General features: G+C 40.8%; 1 protein-coding gene across 6 annotated transcripts in view; it reads left to right on the top strand.

Moving 5' to 3' along the window:
- NMS (neuromedin S) overlaps window positions 1-19,512 on the top strand; it is a 44,624-nt gene extending 25,112 nt beyond the window's left edge. The window contains exons 4-14 of one of the 6 annotated variants that reach the window (XM_081833421.1): window positions 1,601-1,973; window positions 5,668-7,956; window positions 10,133-10,191; window positions 10,498-10,536; window positions 13,927-13,950; window positions 14,045-14,098; window positions 15,427-15,508; window positions 16,592-16,627; window positions 17,268-17,334; window positions 18,475-18,524; window positions 19,363-19,512. In XM_081833421.1, coding sequence (XP_081689547.1) covers window positions 7,818-7,956; window positions 10,133-10,191; window positions 10,498-10,536; window positions 13,927-13,950; window positions 14,045-14,098; window positions 15,427-15,508; window positions 16,592-16,627; window positions 17,268-17,334; window positions 18,475-18,524; window positions 19,363-19,442 — 630 coding nt within the window. In that variant the 5' untranslated portion in view covers window positions 1,601-1,973; window positions 5,668-7,817 and the 3' untranslated portion in view covers window positions 19,443-19,512. The other 5 variants (XR_014149228.1, XR_014149227.1, XM_081833425.1 and 2 more) reach the window with 5 other exon arrangements.
- The last annotated feature ends 203 nt before the right edge of the window (window positions 19,513-19,715 follow it).

Genomic DNA, 19,715 nt, shown 5'->3' with positions numbered 1-19,715 from the left:
CACTTCAAAGAGAGCCTTTATATTTTCATTTCATCCTAGTCTCTGCCTGCTGAGACATGATTCTTGATTTTTCATCCTTTCATAACCCTGAGAGCTTTCTTCTCAATAAGTTACTCATTCATTCATCTAATACATATTGAGTGTTCAGTCACTAAATTTTTGTATTGAATCAGCATCCAACTAGAAAAAAAAAGAAATCATTCTAGGTATCGTAAACAGAGGAATTCAATTTAGAGATTTGGTTACAAAAGTGTTGGAAGGAGTAGAATGGCTAAAGTTAAAAATATTAACCATATCAACTGTTGACAAGGATATAGGGCAACTGGAATTCTCATGCACTGCTGGTGGGAATGTAAAATAATACTATGGAAAATTACTTTGCTCGCTCTTTGTTTCTTTCCTTTTTTTTTTTTTTTTTTTTACTCTGCTGTTTCTTGAAGAGTGAGACTTACTACTACCCTATAATCCAGTCATTCCACACTTAGGTATTTCCCTAAGAGAAATGAAATCAGATATTCATCCACAGACTTTTACACAAATGATCATAGCTGCTTTATTTGTAATAGCTCAAAACTGGAAACAAAAGTCCATCAAAAGGTGAATGAAGGGATGCCTGGGTGGCTCAGTCCGTTGAGTGTCCGTTGATTTCTGCTCCGGTCATGATCTCAGGGTCATGAGATCGAGTCCCATGGGGGGCTCCATGCTGGGCGTGGAGCCTGCTTAAGATTTTCTCTCTCCCTCTCCCTCTGCCCCCACCCCTGCAGGTACATTCTCTCTCTCTCTCTCTCTATTAAAAAAAAAAAAATTTGGTGAATGAAAACACAAACTGTGATACATATATACAACTGAATACTATCAGCAACAAAAAAGGAGTGACTGATTAAAATATGCAATGTGGGTCAGTTTAATTATGCTGATTAAAAGAATTTAAATAAAAAAAGAAGTACATACTATATGAATTCATTCATATAAAATTCTAGAAAACACAAGCTATGATGACAGAAAGCAGATCTGTGGTGGGGGGAAGAAGAGGGAGAAATTACAAAGGAGCATGAGAAACTTTTGGGACATGAGAAATAACGTGTTATTTTTATTGTGATGATGGTATCACAGCATATACTTATATTAAAGTTTATCAGATTATATAGTTTAAATACATGTGATATATCTCAGCAAAACTGTATATAAATAATCTCAAAAGGAGACTGGAATTGAAAAGTGGTGACATTACCCAGAGATTAGCAACTGCAGAAAACCCCCATCTACCCCTAGCGTTGGAGGAACATAAGGAAAAATGTTGTTCACAGAGCCCATGTTCCTTGGCCACTAAGACTAATGGGGTCTCGGGCGCCTGGGTGGCTCAGTTGGTTAAGCAACCGCCTTCGGCTCAGGTCATGATCCTGGAGTCCCGCATCGGGCTCCCTGCTCGGCAAGGAGTCTGCTTCTCCCTCTGACCCTCCCCCCTCTCATGTACTCTCTCTCCTTCTCGCTCTCTCAAATAAATAAATAAATCTTTAAAAAAAATTAAAAAAAAAAAAAAGACTAATGGGGTCTCTGTTAGAACTGCTGTTTCAATTATCACCTCTCTGCTCCTCCTCAGGAAGCCAGGAGCACGCACTCGCATTACACCACAGGACCTGGGGAGGGTGAAGTCATGTGTAAGTGTTGCTGCTTGTGGAGTGCTCGTGGAGCCCAGGAGAGCTGCTCTGCTGGAGGCACCACCCAAAGCGGGGAAAAACAACAACAACAACAGAAATGGCTCTCACTTCCATCTTCCAAACTCCTTCCATCCTCTTCTCTCATTGACAGAAACTACCGGGAAGCCAGTTGGGAAGAGAGTTTATTTTGTAGGTTTCTAGCTCTTCATGATCAGAGGGGAATAATAAGGAAAGGCATTTATGGAGCTGAAGGCCAATGGACAAGTTACTGGCCCAACTGTCTGATATGTTACTCTGGGCAAAGGAAAATATACAGTAAGTAAAGCCACAGTTCTTACTTTCATGGATATTGTCTATTAGCATATCCTGGTTCTCCTGAGATTACACAGCTCTCCCATCCCCTGCCTCCACTAAAGTAGCCCACCATAAGAGCAGATGTAAAGGCCAAGAGAAAAGCACAGGATACAGGCTCAGAAGCTGGGAGGATAAGATAGGGTATATTGAGGTGAGGGGGGACAGTGCTAGCAGATGTGGGAGGCTGGCCTGTTCTGTCACCAAACAGCTTTTTGGGGATTTAACAGCCTGCCTCTCAAATAAACCTGTCACTACTTTCTGTGAAACCCTGCTAGGGATAGAAGTCCTCAAACATTAATCCACATACCTGCATCTTCACTTGCTTAGACTCAGAGTGTTCTTGAAGGATGTTGGGATGCCACTGAAGAACTCAGAAAGTTATGCTTTGAATACAGAAACTTATAATCAATTTTGAAATTACATTTTTTAAATGTCTTATAGATTAAAGTCCAGTTCCTTAAAAGTCTGCTGAGTTTTTTGTAATAACCACTTACAAAGCAGGAGTTAATTTGATGTGGGAAGGAGGAGGAATTTTTAGTGTAATTATCAGCATTCAGTTCTGTTTCAAATGGTGTGGGAGCTCCACATGGTGAGTTCATGTATTTAAAAAAAAAAAAATCTAATTAAATTGGCTTGGCACTGACAAATCTACTGGTCACAACCTTTTCAATAATGCCTAACAAAGGAAACACTTCGGAAAAATAAATGTAATGAAATAAAGAAGTTGCTCTTTCATATATGTAAGTTCAGATGTTTAAATATGAACCCATATACTCATAATCGTGTTTGGAGTTTATTACATTTTTAAAATTTAGTTTTATTTATATAGGTAATTCACAGATAGCCAATGTGATAATTCAAAAGTCCAGATAATATAAAAGATTTTTATGACCCCCTCACAATCCTGTTTCTCTAGAACCACTGTTATTTGTGTATCTGTGTGACATCCTAACCTTTTTTCTTTGTGTTACCTACGTATGCACTCGTGGATTGCATTGGCTGTTTTGAAAAAACTTGTACAGAAATGGAGATCCATAGATAGCAAAATTGGCTGTATACTTTTCAGCTACTTTCATTGAGAGATGGAGGTTTTTTTCCCACCCCTTGAATCCAACCAGCCTTGTGACTTGCTTTGACCAATATAATGCAGAAGTGATGTTGTGTCAGTTCCAAACCTAGAGGCCTCCTAGCTTCTAGTCTCACTGCCTTGGAACTCTGAAACCAGCATGGGAACAAACCTGGACTAGCCAGCCATCTGGAGACCGGAAGACCACATGGAAAGTGGTCCCACCCCAGTCTATTTACCAGATGAATGTAAATGTCTAAGTGAGCCTACCTGAGACTAGCTGAGCCCCGCCCAAACCATAAGAATTACCCGGTTGAGTCCAGCCTGAATTACTGACCTGCATAATTTTGAGCTAAATAAATGGTTGTTTTAAACAACTAAGTGTGGGGACTGGTTGTATTATGAGCAAAAGCAAACTGATACTAGACCATATAGTATGTAGTTCTATAATTTTTTTGCTTTACTCACTATGTTACAAAGTGTTTGACTTGTCAATGCATAAAGATCCATCTTATTCTTTTTAAGAGTTATGTGAATTTCCATATTATGGATATTCTACAGTTTAATATTTTCTCTATGCCAGACATTTAGGTTGTGCCTACCTGCCTCCGTCCTTCTCTCCATCTCCTGTATTATAAGTATCTCTATAGTTGTTGTATACTTCCCCTACTCTGTCTTTTCTCTGCTAATATGGGTTATCTTTTTCATAGACATTTTAAAATATATAATAAAATGTATCAATCTTTCCCTTAGTGGCTTTCCTATTCTAAATTTTGCTCAAGAGCAATTTTCCAACCATATATATATACTCTATTTCTTTCTAATACAGAATTTTATGTAAGTGCCTATGTGTATGTGTGGGTGTGTTAGATTTAATTCATCAATCCTCTGAAATTTATTTGAATTTATGGTGTGAAATAGTGAATATTTTTGTCAACTGGATAGCCAAAGGTTCTAAACACCATTTAGAGTAGTTCAATCATTTGCACTGATTTGAAATACCACCTCCACTCTGCATTTAGATTATCTGCTTCAAGACTTTAATCTGTTCCATTGATCTATTTATTTGCTTGTTACCAGATCAGTAACAAAATGACCACTGCAATGTAACAATAACTACTGCTTTATAGTACGTTTTGACATTGGCAAAGTATCTTCTTTTTTTCAAAAATGTCTTGAATATTCTTCAATATTTTCTCTTTCAAAATAATTTGAGTCAGTTTTAAAAATCCATGAAAAAGTCATTTTGGAATTTTAATAAGGCTTACCTTAACTTTGTAGATTAATTTGCCGTCAGTTGAACTTTTAACAACCTTGACTTTTGTTGTCAATGATCATGATATGCCTTTTCACTTCTTTCCTATGTCCTTTGGTAAAATTTTATAGTTTTCTTTTTTAATATATTACATGCTATTCTTTGGTTTAGTTCTCAGAATTACCATGGTTTTTTTAAGCTATTTACATTTTCTAACACATTTTAAAATTTATTTTTGCTTATGTTTGAGAAAATTTTTCCTGAAAATAGTTTTCTTTAAATTTGACCATTTTGGTAAACTCATTTATTCTAAGAATTTGCCACTTGATTCCTTTGGATTTTCTGGGTAGCTAATCATATAATTTAAAACGATGAGAGTTCCTAACTTTTATTTTACCTTTCATTTCATTATTTTACTTTTTTTTTTTTCCTGGTACTGAATTGGCTAAAACCCCCTGTGTGTTCGTATTGGTCAGTTCAGTTTGTCATAACTGAAGAGTAGAGTCTGGGTAACTTAAACAACAAAAATTTATTTTCTCACAGTTTGGAGTCTGGAAGTCCCAGATGAAGGTGCCAGCAAGATGGTTTCTGATGAGAACTCACTCCTCAGCTTGCAGACAGTGCCTTCTCACTGTGTCCTCTCCTAGCCCTTTCTTTGTGTGCGCTCAGAGAGGGAGCTCTGGGGTCTCTTTTCCTCTTCTTGGAAAGACACCGATCCTCACAGATTAGGGCCCCGTCCTTATGCTTCATTTAACCTTCATTATCTCCTTAAAGGCCAAATCTCCAAATACAGTCACACTGGGGATCAGGGCTTCAACATATTCCATTTCTGGGATATTAATATAATCCCATTTCTGAATTAGCATTAAAAATAATATTTTTAGGGGTGACTGGCTGGCTCAGTGGGTGGTGAGGCATGTGACTCTTGATCTTGGGCTTGTGAGTTTGAGCTCCATGTTGGATGTAGAGATTATTTAGAAATAAAATCTTTTTTAAAAAATGGCTTAAAAAATAATACTTCTATTTTCTATTCTGAATATCTGAGAAATAATGTGTGCAAAATGTGCAAAAGAAACAAAATCAAATTGATACAAATCAGAGTTACCACATAGGTTTATTTGAAAAATGTATGTTTGTGCATAGAGCACCTAGTTCATGATGGAGACAGACCAAATGTTTAAAAAATATTTATTGATTGACAGTAGAACTGCCACAAACCTTTGCTATTATGTGTGTGTTGTGTCTAAAATGCCCATAAGTAATTGTGTTTAATACTGTATAGATAGGTAGTTTATGTTCAAAAAACAATCATTCCTTTTTTCCTATTCATTTAGTAAAGACTTGGAGTTGGACAGTGGGTGCATTTCAAGACAAAGACATCATCTCTTCCTGGTGTTTGAAGACCTTAGCTTATTCTCCTTGAACTAAAGTGGTAAATACTGTAATAAATAGAAATCTCTATTTCTTGCTATCTCAAGGAAGTCAACAAAATATTATGGTGATCCAGTAGTTTATAATTCCCAGTCCCTTATGAATTAGAAATTTTTTGGCAAAATATCACATTTTAAGTCATAAATAAACAGTGTATTCTGAGCAACTCCCACCCAAAATTATTCTTAAAACTTCCATTCATTGAAAAAAAATGACATAAGATGACTTAGGTAAAGGATTAACATGTTTTAAGCACATTGTAAACTTTTATTTGTTTTAATAGATTTTATTTATTTATTTGACAGAGAGAGACAAAGTGAAAGAGGGGAACACAAGCAGGGGGAGTGGGAGAGGGAGAAGCAGGCTTCCCGCTGAGCAGGGAGCCCGATGCGGGGCTCGATCCCAGGACCCAGGATCATGACCTGAGCTGAAGGCCGACGCTTAACGACTGAGACACCCAGGCGCCCCTAAGCACATTGTAAACTTTCAACAATTGTTAGTTACCTCCTAATCCTTAAAAGAGCAAAAATTAAAGATATGCATGATGATAAAAGGATATTTATTTGATATATGCCTTATATAGGTTGCCCTTTCTGCAAGACAGAAGATTTCATTCTTTCTCCTTCTTTCTATTCCATATCTAATCTCAAGGAGGCTCTTTAACATTTTTTATTATTGAAGTAGAGTTGACACACAATATTATATTAGTTTCAGGTATACAACATAGTGATTTGACAACTTTATGCCTTACACAATGTTCACCATGGTACCATCTGTCACCATATGACATTATTACAATATTATTCCCTATATTCCTTATGCTATACTTTTCATCCTATGATTTACTTATTTTGTAAGTGGAAATTTGTGCCTCTTAATTCCCTTTACCTGTTTCTCCCATTCCTTAACCCTCCTCCCTTCTGGCAACCACCAGTTTGTTCTCTGTATTTATGGTATTTATGAGTCTATCTCTTTCTGGGTTTTGTTGTCATTTGTTTGTTTTGTTTTATAGATTTCACATATAAGTGAAATTATGTAGTCTTTGTCTTTGTCTGACTTATTTCACTCAGCATAATATCCTATTGTTAAAATGTCCATACCATGCAAAGTGATCTACAGATTGAATGAATTCCCTATCAAGGAGGGTCTTTTTACAAAAAAATGAACACATTAACTAAAAATCCCACACTTTTACAGACATGACTGGGCTCAGATACCCTTAAGTATCCAAATCCCTGCTCTGCATCCATTATGGCTTGGTGACCTTGGCAAGTTCCTTATTCTCTCTCATCCTCAATTTTCCCATTCATAAAATCAGGATAATAATTTAGGAATAATAATAAGTTAGGAATAATAATACATTCCTTATGGATTTTCTGTGAGAAGTACATGAATTAGCTTATGTGAAATCCTAAATAGGAGCTCAGTAGAGGAAATATTATTATTATTAATAAACACTCATATTTTCTTGCATACTGATTTAATTTGAAATATTTAACTTGTTCATGGAAATGAGTGTGGAGAAACCTTAAGGAGTCTAATTTCCAACCATGATTTTAAAAAAATCTACTTGAACTTTTGAGTTTCTTGTAATATTATATCTAGGACTCCAAATTTTGTTCTCAGATGCACCAAAGACTATAAAAAGTCCTTTGTTAATGGTGGAAAATAAACAGCTTCTTAGGAAATAAGACTTCGTCATGCAAGAGTATATAGATTTATGTCCAGTTCTTTGATTAAAAAAAAGAGAAAAAGCCTTTCTGGAGTCAGAAATGTTTCTCAAACCACTATAGAATAACAATTATGAGTCTCCACTTTTTATTTTTATTGCTGGATTGAAAAAGATGACTCTCTACAATGCCTACACCAGGAGGATATTATTCTACAAATAAGGGCCCAGCATGACATTTATGAGAAAGCCAGGGTCCTTCTGCGCAAAACTGATTGGTGCTCAGCCAATGGGCTCTGGGGCATTGCAAATAAAGGTACGTTCTCCACTGGGCCTGATCAGAAGCAGGGCAGAGTGTTGCCTCTGCCTGTGGAACTTCAGGAAATGCTCAACTCCTGGCCTAGCCGACTACATCTGTGGCTAGCAAAGAGAAACTGGGCTTTGAAGATGAAACACCTTGTTCCTCAATTCCCTTCCATCTTGGCCATCTATTGCTTCTGCATGCTACAGATTCCCTCTTCAGGTAAGGGGACCCCTTCATCAGGCCCCCAGCTAGCCTGAGCCCTAAGGAAGACTGAGACAGACCTTGATCCTTCAGGGTGGTTCTGGAGGGAGTCAAACTTAATCCCCTCACCTACCCCCATTTCCACCCTTTTGAAATGGCTTTCCATTTGTCTCTAACCTTTAAGAGAAGGTGGACAGAATTAGATGCTGCAGCCTTTTACCAAAGGAGGCGACTTTCCCTTGTGGAACTCTCTTTAAACAATTCCTGACTCAGGGCTGTCCCAAAGATGTGCCACTAAAACTGTGAGGGATATGAGTTGAGGACCCCAGTTTCTTAGCCATCTGTACTCCGGGAATTCTGAAGAGAAGAGAACAGAGACGGTGAGACTGAGTTTACAGACCCAAAGACTGAGGATTGAGGGACAGTTGGAAAGGGGCGGGGAGGGAGCAGAAACAGGAAAAGGAATATTTTCATAGCCTTTCTGTGGGGTCGCAGGAGGCAGGATCCCAGACAGAGCTGCGGAGGCCCCCAGTCTTCCTGGGCTTGGGCGCTGTCCGAGGTTCTGACTGGACGCGAGTGTCGCTTCACTAACTTCTGAGAACCCGCAGGATTGCAGGGAACCAGGGGTGGGGTATAGGGTCAGTAGTCAGAATGCGTTACCCATTTCAAGGTAATTGCCAAATGATGCAGGGAAGCATGTGGTGGTAGCTCCAATTGGAAGCAGGGACTATTTCAAAATTTCAGATTTTGTCATTAGAATTTTGATCTCGGGGTGCAGAAAATCTTTGAAAATATATTCAAACAGAAAATATACTTCAAATAGTGTGTTTGTTTTGCTATGTCCTGTAGTGTAATCACAAAACCTAGGCATTGCAAGGAACCTTGAAAGTCATCTAACCTTTCATGGAGAGCAGGGATCTATGATTTCCCTATTTGATTACTTTCAGTGACACCCAACTCAATACCAGCCTAAGAGAGCCGGTAGCTGCCTCTTCTGGGCTCCAATAGCATCTGTTTGTGTTACACTTTTGGGACTTTGTTATTACTTTTTATCTGTCTATATATTTATATCCACCTCCCCCTTTTCCTCTTTGATTTTATGTTTCCTGAGGGTAGGTCCCTATGGTCTTTATCATTGTACTGTTAACACAAAACCTCTTAATAAATCCTTATAGGATTGGTTCAAATTACTCTGCATTTTTGAATGGCTCCAATCATCAAAATTTTCTTTACACTAAGCTGAAATCTGGTCACATGTAACTTCTAACCGTAACAAGCCCTACTTCTATCCTTTGGGAATACAGAATAGGACTAATATCTCTTATGACAGTTCTCAAAATAATTGAAAGCAGTTAGCATACACTTCCTAATTTTCCTCTTTGCCAAAGAAAACTATTCTTTGTACCTCTAACTCAACTACATATTCTATCATTTCAAGTAGGATTATTACCTTTCAAGGCTTGGACACTATTATTTCTGTATAGCACAACATTGCCTTAGCTTTTTCTTGGCTCGTAGAGAGATTACAGGAAGCAAAATATTTTAAGTATTTTAAATATATATATACGACTCTTGAGCCAGATATTCCCTGTCCTATATTTAAAAAATCTAAGTTCAGGGTTTTACATTCATCCCATTTAATTTCATCTATCCAATTGGTTCCTTCAACTGCTGTATTAGCTATTCTCCCAAGTATTGTATCACACCCAAATGAGAAGAAGACGTCATTTAGGCCAGCTAAAGATTGACTGGCATAGGGTGCTGCCGCGTGCTGGTAACAGCCTCGCCCAGAACCCACCCCTGAGGAGTCTGATAAGGCACAGAGATGAGTATCTGAATTTCTTAAAATTTCCAAGAGTGATTTTGATGCACATACTTTCTTGACACCATTTCCTGATATCTTCATGAATTCCATCAAAATACAAATTGAGTTGTTACCCAGATATCTTTTCCCTCTTTCTTGAGTTACTAACTCTTATACTGCTAACTCCTTGTAAATAAAAAAACACTGTTTTTAACTAATTTTGGTACAAATCTCAACTTACTGTTGGTAGGTAGAAGTGTGTTTTCTTTGTAAATCCTTTTAAAAATATTGTATTTCTAGAATCTCTGTATGTTTTTCATGGTGAAGATTTAAAAGTTAATGCTATGACCTTCCCCCCCCCCAATATTATTTTTATGGTTTCTTTCACAGTAGGATTTCCTCGACCTCTAGCTGATCCCCCAGATGGCTTGGATGTCATGCAGCTTGAGGTACACTGCTGTTCAGTAATGTGAGATTTTTATTTAGTCTTGGCCTTGAAAATATCATGTGGCTAATGTTCACTTGAAACTATTTTAAGATCAGATTCTTGGCTGCAGCAGGAATTCATGTTGCCATTTTCATGGCCTCATTTAAGCCATCCTGAGAGTTGTGTTGAAATTCACTGCCACTGTGTGAGAAGATAATGCAAGGTTCATAAATGCAACAATTTTAGAATTTTATATATGTGTTAATAGATTGCTATTGACTAAGGAATTTATTCTGATCTTTGATTCATTTTTCATATTTTTCTTTAGCGTCTGGCATATTGGGCAACTCTTTCTAGGCAACTTAAGGTAAAAAAGTATATATATAATAATTCTTTTATTTTTATCTTTATTTTTTTCAAGATTTATTTATTTATTTGAGAGAGAGAGAGAGAATCAGCACACCTGTGAGTGGGGGGAGGCGCAGAGGGAGAGAATCTCAAGCAGACTCTGCACTGAGCCTGGAGCCTGACTACAGGGCTCCATCTCACAACCCTGAGATCCTGACCTGAGCCGAAATTAAGAGTCAGGCACTTAACTGACTAAACCACCCAGGCACCCCCATATAATAATTCTTTTAGTTATAAGTGCACATGTTTATACCATAATTGATATCTGTAATAAGCTACCTATAGGAGAAGTCTATGTGAACATCTATGTCCGTGGGTAAGAATGTAGTTTTAGGAAATAACAAGTGAATCTCTCAAATATAAAATACCATAAAATATTGGTAGTTCATGTATATTTTATAATTATCATAATAATGTATACATGTATAATTACATTAATTATATATGTTATGATATATCATGACATACATTACAATTGATATACTATAATATAATAGTTCTTCAAAACAATAGATCTTGTGTAAAGGACCTAACACTGATAGTAACCACAACAGAAATGTTTCAGTGGATACAAAGTAAATGCTGATTCAATCAAGAGTGCAAGAGGGTGGTATTAGGGTGGAGCCCGTGATTCTTAAGCATAAACTGAATCTTTTCATGTTTAACATGTTTTCACCTTGAGCTATATCCTTTCTTCCTCCTTCCCCTCTCCCAAGCCACAGCATACTGTGTCCTGGCCACATTGAACTTCTCATTATTCCCCAAATGCATCAGGCCCTTATATCTTTGCACAGGTGTTTCCTTAGCCAAAAATGCCTTTGCAGGCTGTGTTAACAGCTCAGACTCTAAAACCAAAGTACCTGGGTTCAAAACCTACATCTCCTTAACTTTGGCAAATCTCTTAATCTCTCTGTGTCTTGATTTCCCCATCTATAATATGGGAATAATAGTTATACTAGCCTCATAATGTTATTGTGAGGATTGAGTGCTTGATCCTTGTGAAGTGTTTTCAACAGTGTCTAGAACACAGTAAATGACAGCACTTAAGTACCAGCTGCTACCATTGTCCCTGATGCAACTAATGGCCGTTCCTCAAGACTCAAACATTTCTTTCTCTCTTTTTTTAAATTTTTTTTAAAAGATTTTATTTATTTATTTGAGAGAGAGTGAGAGAGCACAAGCAGGGGGAGCAGCAGACGGAAAGGAAGAAGCAGGCTGCCCGCTGAGCGGGGAGCCCGGTGCGGCGCTCTATCCCAGGACCCTGGGATCATGACCTGAGCCGAAGGCAGACGCTTAATGGACTGAGCCACCCAGGCGCCCTTACTTTCTATCTTAAGCTTCACAAATATATCATGCTTATTTCTCCTTATTTTCAGTTTATCCTTATGCACATCTGAGGACAATTGTCCTCCCTTATTTTTAGAACTAATCTTTACAGCCTTGCTACCCAGAGCAAAAATTCAGGGCGAAAATTCAAAGTTTTCCATCTCCTTGCCACTGCCTCTTCACTTCGCACAGAATGGGCTTCCCTGTCCCCCACATGAAGGCTTTGAGGGTGTCCCCTGCAGGAGCAGAAGTGGAGTGGAGCTGTCACATGGGCCACCTACAGTAGTAAATTGGGTTGTGCATTTCCCTGAGAGGAAAGGCCCACCTGGAATGAATTTCTGTCCACTTTCTCCATTTTCCCAAAGCTGATCCTGTTCACTATCTCCAGTCATAGAAGAACAAAGGGTTGTTCAGTGAACAAAACTGTCAATATATTAAATCTATTAACAGAGACACTGTGGCTCTTCCTGGTCTTGCCGCTGCATTAAAATAGGACCTTTGGCATGTCACCTCCTCTCCTGGGGTTCTGGCTCCCTCAACTATCCCATGTCCGGATGAGCCACCTGGGCTCTAAGTCCACTACCAGTTCTGGTCTCCAGAAAAGCCAGGTCTGTGTCTCCAGGGCACTTTTATCTTGAAGCAATTCAGAAAGCAGAGCTACATTCTACAGATAATGACACCTGCAGAAAGTCTTCCTGTTTTGTGTTCCTGGTGAGAGCAGAAGTTTAGATAGGAAAAGGGGCAATAGATTCTTGTGAACACATTTCTACTATTCATCCGTTCAAAAAAAAATATATTTATTGAGAGTGTGGCATGTGTTAAGTGCTAAAGATGCAGTAGTGATCAAAATAGACAAAACTACCTGCTCTCATGAAACTTAAGTTCTAGTTGGGGAAATAAATAATAAGTTAGAGAGGTAAGCATATTTTTTTCTGTAAAAAGAAAAAATTGAAGCAAAGAAGGTGCATATGAAATGTTGAGAGTGGTGTTTGAGCACCTGGAAAAGCATCTTCATATTCCTTGTTATTTTTTGGTTTGAAACATAACAGTATAAAGCTGCTGAATACGGTACATAAAATCAATTGTTTGCCCAATGCGTGCCCAGGAAACACACATACACTCACACATACATGACAGGGCAAGTGTGTGTGTGTGTGTGTGTGTGTGTGTGTAGTATACATAAACATGGGCTGCTTCCCATTAGAAACTCGTCACAGTTTGTAGGAAGATGTAATTGTATCAACAGCAACAAATTAAAAGTGTTATCAACAACTTTCATTTCTGTCTTAAGTTTGAGCTGATTCAAAAAGGTTTCAGTGTGATTGAGATGTGAATGAGCAATATTAACCAGATCAGCAGATTTAAAATATCATTTACAGTAATCATTTCAAGCAATTTTATAAAATGCAGACATGGAAACCTTATTTATTATTTTGTAAGATGTCTTTTTCACAACAAGATCCTGGAGTGGAATATGCTGCAAATACAACCATCCCCACCTGTCATCCATGTAAACAAGGGCCAGGTGGTGCTCTAACAAGGATTTAGAAATGAAAAGTTGGGCTTTCTGCAAGAAGAGTGGAGATTCATGTAGAAAGCTTTTTCCGGGGGCGGGAGGGAGAGTTTGGTCGATTTAAACCAACCCCCCAAAAAACTGAATTCTAGAGTACACCCAGGAAAAAATTAAAAATTGCAATCATTAATTTTATTCCAACTCTTTGATGGTTATCTGGGAATTAATTAGGGGATTGCTTCTATGAGCCACAGAGCATGTTTTTCTCCCCAAGATTCGAAAGGTAAAATGAGATTCAGTCTTAAAATAATGATGTATTGCTGGCAACTTGCTTTTTTGTAAAACCCTGCATCAACTTATTAAGTTTGGATTTCTTTTTAGACTGCCAATTTATTTCATAATATTCAGATAAATTCAATAAGGTCCATGGTGTAACTTATACTGAAGATTTCATCAATTGCCTACCCAAGTAAAATTCCATGTAACTTACCCTCACAACTCTCTTTCTAGGATAATCAAGACATATACAAAAGGGTGAGTACCACCCAGTGGGCAATGCAGGCATGTAACTTTCACGTTTATACCAAGTGACACTTGTACTAAACTCAACTTTTTTTTTTTTATTCAGTTTTTATTTCACTACTCCAGAACTCAGAAGCCGACACAGCCAGTTAAAAGTGGGGTCAGTATTTTACCATACTCATCTTTCTGTAAAAGTGACTCTCCTCTGCTTGTCTTTTATCCTGTCCTAATTAATATGTGCAGATAAGTAGAAAAGCAGGGAGCTTGCAGACACTGTCTGTGTAATAGCTTTATAAGAGCTTTTTCCTGGGGCTTCAGGGATTCTCTGTCCCGGTCTGGGCTGGGGTGGTGGGAGGCTGACAAATCTGAAAAGTTAGAGACTATATTCTAGAAAAGGAAAAATAAGTGAGGAGTAACTTTTTATTATGCACTTCAACAGATGTTTGAAAAAGACCTGATAAATACTGAGCTCAATTTACATTTATCATATTACCTTTTTTTTTTTTTTAATTTTAAAAAGTGCTTCGTGAAGTGTAAAGTGCCATATCCCCAATAGTGATCCATGCAGGTGCACCTTCTATAAGCATCACTGTATATATGTGCTATGGGAATAACATGCATCACCTCTAACTTTGTTATTAGAAACTTGAGTTACCCTCAGAAGCAGGTTGTGTAAGTGAATTTCTGCAGAGCATGATTTGAGGAATTTAGGAAGGTCATAGCATAAAATTTTTAATTCAGGGGTTCTGTTTTAGTAACTGAAATTCTACCATTAGAAAGTCACTTACTTATATAATCAAGATTTTCCACGTCTTCAAGAAAAATACCTTAAAAAAATACCCAGTGAAGTGTTTTTTCCCTAAGAGGCAAAGACTCATCTGTAGTATAGGTTTAGGAATGAGGATCAGGTGAGGATAAGGATAGTATCAGGAAGGGCTAAGGGCACTACAAAGGGAAAAAAGACAATGGAAGGAGGAAGATGAACTCTGTGACACGAATGAACCTTTACTCTAAGCCAAAATACTCAGGGAGGATTCACAAAGACTAGGTATAAGACACGGGTATGTATGTCTGAGTGTGTGCCCCAGCCACAGACAGGAAGTGCAGGAAAATCCAACGCATGAGGGAGAGGGGACTGAAACTCCTGTTCCATGGATGGAAACTGTCCTTCCACCTCCTCCCCTGGACTAGGAGAGACACTTAGAGCGGAAAAGGACCATGCACTCCACCCTAGGAAGACAGAACGCCTGGGGATAAGGCAGAGAAAAGTCTGATTTACCCTAAGGGAATAGTTGTAAGTGAGGTGTTGGAATTGTAACCTGCGATAAAGGCAAGCAGTTCTTTATTGAAAACCTAAGGCGTGGACATGGATTTTATTCTGGACATTAAACCCATCTAAGGGAGGGAGTGGAGAGGGCAGCGTACCCTGGGCTGCGTCCCGGCGGGCGTCCGAACCCCTTCCCCCCACCCACCCCGCCTCTGTTGCAGATTCCTCCCGTGCACCCGTTAATGCGCCTGGCCGCGCAGCTCGAAGACCGGAGGGTGAAAAGATTTCCGCAACAGCGCGTAGGTGCTTTTCTCTTGGGGCCTCTTTTTATGCCACCCCAAGTTCACTTAACCGTGGTAAATGCGTGTGGTCGCTGGGGGGAGGGGGGAATAGGGGGAAGGGGAGGCTCATTTGCATGCTATCTTTGAATCTCAGCCTCCACCTTGGGAAGGAGCGGGCCCTACCTTGCGCCACAGTCCCCTCCCTTGAACCGCACAGAGTGGCTGCAGGGCCCCGGGCACGCCCCTAGGACAAAGCCGTCCTCTTCCGCTCTCTTCCATTTGTTTCCTTTTAGTTTCCGTGCTGTTTTTTTACTTTCCCGACCCGTCCTCTTCCTCTTGACGTGGACATTGCCTTGGTGATCCCCTGGGCTCCCCGTTGTTGCTCCACCTGCCCTTTTGTCCTATCTCAGAACTTTGTTTCTTTAGACATAGTTCTTTTTGTTTTTTGTTTTTTTCAGTTTAGAAATTACTAGCTTCCGTAATAGGTATAGTTGTTCGAAATGCTAATTTAAGTTTTATTACATGGTAGCCAAAAAGAAAAAAGAAAGAAAGAAAGGAAGGAAGGAAGAAAAAAAAAGAACATTTTCTTTCGAATGCTGAAACTCATCCGGGTTTACCCAGGACATTCCTGGTTTTAGCTCTGAAAATCCCAAGAGCCCCAGGAAGCTGCTCAGTTCCTGGGAAATGGGTTGGTCATCTTAAGCACTGGCAGCAGTGTGTCTTATCTGATCCCGCTGCTCCCCAAAGCCTTTCCGATTGAGTCTGATCTGTTGTTAGGCCAGACCCACAAGCAAAGACAAGCTGAAGAAGCTGCCAGGGCATACCCTTGGATGGGGGGTCAATTTCAAGTTGACGCTGTTGGGAAGAGCAAGCCAATTTAACATTGTCCTGGACGCAAATGGTACCTCAATCAAGAACATGCCTGTCTTCCGGAACAGGCAATTATAATTGGTTACATAGTTAGCCCTTCCCCTAAACTGCTTTTTTGCCCCCGATTTCTGGTACCAGAGGATGGAGCCAGGGATGCTCAGGGTCGCAGTGGAATGACTGCAAGCCTGGGGGATGCGGTTCTTGTTACGTTAACCTGTGCCTCGTTCCCTCCCAGGATTCGGGGACTGCCACAGTGGATTTCACCAAGAAGGTATGGAAGCCCTGTGGAGAAGTGCTTGGAGATGGGCAATCTTGTCACCCCTTTAGATCATTTCTGGAAAGAACTGGTCTCACAGTATGCCCCTGAAAATCTTCTCTGAGGCTGAGCATTTAATTTCAGGTTTTCCTGAGCTTGTCCTGAGGCAGAGAGGACTCCCGGAGCAATGCTTCTTGCTGTTTATATTTCATCTCCAGCCTTGCAGATGAGTCACCTGGACCCATCTGTTCCTGAGGATTTGCTTGATGTGGCTCAGGGGCCCACATGGCAGTTGTACAAACTTGGGGAGAGGTACTGCGAGTGCATAAGCCCCGTATACCAGCGCTTCTCCAAGTTGACCATGAGTCATCCATACCTTGGGATCTTGTTAAAATTCTGACGGCTAGGGCCCAACTCCAGGTAGTCAGTAGGGACCTGAGAATTTGCATTTCTAACTAAGTCTCAGGTGTCATTGACGCTTTTGGTCTGGGGACCACACTTTGAAAACTGCGGTCATAGACATCGTCAGACCTTTGGCACAAACTGGTTGCATAATGGTTTGTGTTTTTATGTTGCAGGATCACACTGCCACCCGGGGACGACCATTTTTCCTTTTCAGGGTATAGCATTTCTCTTTCTCTGTTTTTAACCCCAGTTCCCTCCTGCCACACAATTATGGATTCCTCCAGAATGAGCACAGCCCAGCACCCCATGGCAAACTGGTGAATAATTATGGGGACTCTCTCATCCTTTCCTTAGGGGTGAATTTCAAAGTCTCCTCCTAGAAACCTGATGTTTATGAAAGAAAGGGTGCAGAAGGACATAGGCTGAGAGAACCAGAGCTCTGGGAGCGTGGGTGGGAGGCAGGAATGCTGCTGTTGGACAGACACGGGGGCCAGCCAGAATTGGCATCTGTGTCCCTGAGCATGAAGGTCCAGGATACGTGCCCCCAAATAGTGTAGGCGCCATGCCCTCCTCCTTCCCTGGGGTCTCCGAGCCTCCTGCTAAGGTCACAGAATCAGAAACTGTCTTAGGGTGCCTGGGTGGCTCAGATGGTTAAGCGTCTGCCTTCAGCTCGGGTCATGATCCCAGGGTCCTGGGATCGAGTCCCGCATCGGGCTCTCTGCTCCTTGGGAGCCTGCTTCTCCCTCTGCCTCTCTCTCTCTGTCTCTCATGAATAAAAAAAAAAAAAAGAAAAGAAACTGTCTTAGTTTGTGATCCACCACTCATTAGCTATGCTTCATCCCCTAGATCCTCAAGGGTTTGCATCCAAAAAATCAGACCACGAATCAGACAGACTCCTGCCCCTCAAACTGTATTCTGTGGGTCACTGGTGCAAAGATCAGACAAGCTTGGGAAACACTGCACCCAACACTCTCGAAGGTTCACAGTGCACACCGGCATGTCCTGCAGGAACTATATAAGAAAGCTGTGGGAAACATAGTTTCCACCGTGTTTGATCATGGAAGTTCTTCCACTCCATGCTGCCTGTATGACCCATTAGTGGTTGTTCTCTAGAAAGTACTTTGAGAAACCGTGGGTCTCCATGATGTCTTCAGGGTGAGAAGTCCTTTGATAAATGGTTTGAAGACCGTCCTGCTGCATCAGTGGAGGCCAGGGTGGGGGGAAGGGGAGGGGTCAATATCAGGGCTGGAGGAACAGCAAGGGTCCTGGGGCACTGCCACAGGGGACCTACATCCTCGCCCCGGGCGAGGGCTTCCCAGGTGAACTCCCAAGGAGGCTGCTGACATCCCAGTTAGAACGAGGCCTTAGGGCCCAGGTGAGGAAGGATCTGAAGCCCAGAAACAGGTTCCAGGCAGTTTTGTCTCAGTATCTGTAAGCTGCTCTTTTTTTTTTTCCAGCCAAGGAACGGAAGAAACACTGACGATAACACCCGGTAGGACAGTCCAAGGTCAGTGCCATTGCAACTGTTCTCCTCCAAGCAAAAGTTGTGTCTGACTGAGGGGGAGTGAGAGCCAGCCAGAGGGGTGGCAGTTCAAGAGCATGGGGGCCACCTGGAACCTCGGAGGGCCCTCCACCCCCTCCTTTCCCTGCTCTGCACACCGCAGAGAACCCCCACCCGGCACACAATGCAGCTTTTGCCCCCATGCTAGCTCTTTGCAGGCGTCTCCGGCAGGGGCTGTGAGGGAATGAGAGCCCCCCTTGGCCCAGCTGATCCTCAGGACTTCTCACCTGACCCTTCTGATGAGGGAAAACCCCCCCCCTGGGCAGGCTTGGCACGAGAGGGGGAGCACCTTAGAGCGAGAACATCTCAGAGTAGTGCCAGGCCAGCCCACTCCCACCCATTCAACAGTGTTCTGAGACCCAGAGTTTAAATCCAAGGAGATTCCTTGGTCTTCAGGCCTGTGGAGGTGAAGTCCATGTACGAGGGCAGCTCTGGGCCTCCTCTGTCTCTCATGATGGTGCGTTCCCTGGGGCCTGATGCTGACCTGCTGACAGCAGCCGGGGCATGGGCAGGCCAGGGTGCCGGAGAAAGCTGCCCAGATGCTGGGAGACAGAGCGCTACGGGTGAAAGCCGGGGAAGAGGTTCCCTGAGGCCACAGCACTCACACAGCCTGAATGGCCCAATTAGATACTGCAAAAATAAATAAGTACCGATTTGGGGCATTTATGACTTGTCAAACTGAGGCGTAATTTTAAAATACGTTGTGCAATAACATGCCCACAGGCCTTGTCTCGATTCTGATAATGATTTGATCCAAGTAGTGCATTTTTCTCTTCTTTTTCAGAATTCAGTGGCAAAGAGAAACTGGATCAGATAAAGAAACCGAGCAATTATTTTGAACACATGTCAACTTTCTTTCTGTGAACAATAAAAGATAATTCTCTTGCTCTATATTCACTAGAATATTCAGTTGCATAAAAAAATAAAGCAGCATGGACACAATATTTTCATTTCTTATTGGGAAATCTTGCAGGAGGGATTAGATGTATTTTTAAAATAATAAGATTTTAAATAATAATGTGCTGGGTTTGGCATTGTTTTAGCCTGCTGCAGTTATCTTGTTATTATTGATAATCGAGGGCCCGGGCTAGGGAGAGACTGGCAGGCTTCATGTTCTGATTCTTTCACCTTTTAGCT

The sequence above is a fragment of the Leptonychotes weddellii genome, chromosome 10, assembly GCF_054177405.1.
Source record: "Leptonychotes weddellii isolate Sample4059 chromosome 10, ASM5417740v2, whole genome shotgun sequence".
NCBI classification, from domain to species: Eukaryota; Metazoa; Chordata; class Mammalia; order Carnivora; family Phocidae; genus Leptonychotes; species Leptonychotes weddellii.
Note: the sequence above shows the minus strand (reverse complement) of the source record. Positions and strands in the feature narration are given on the sequence as shown.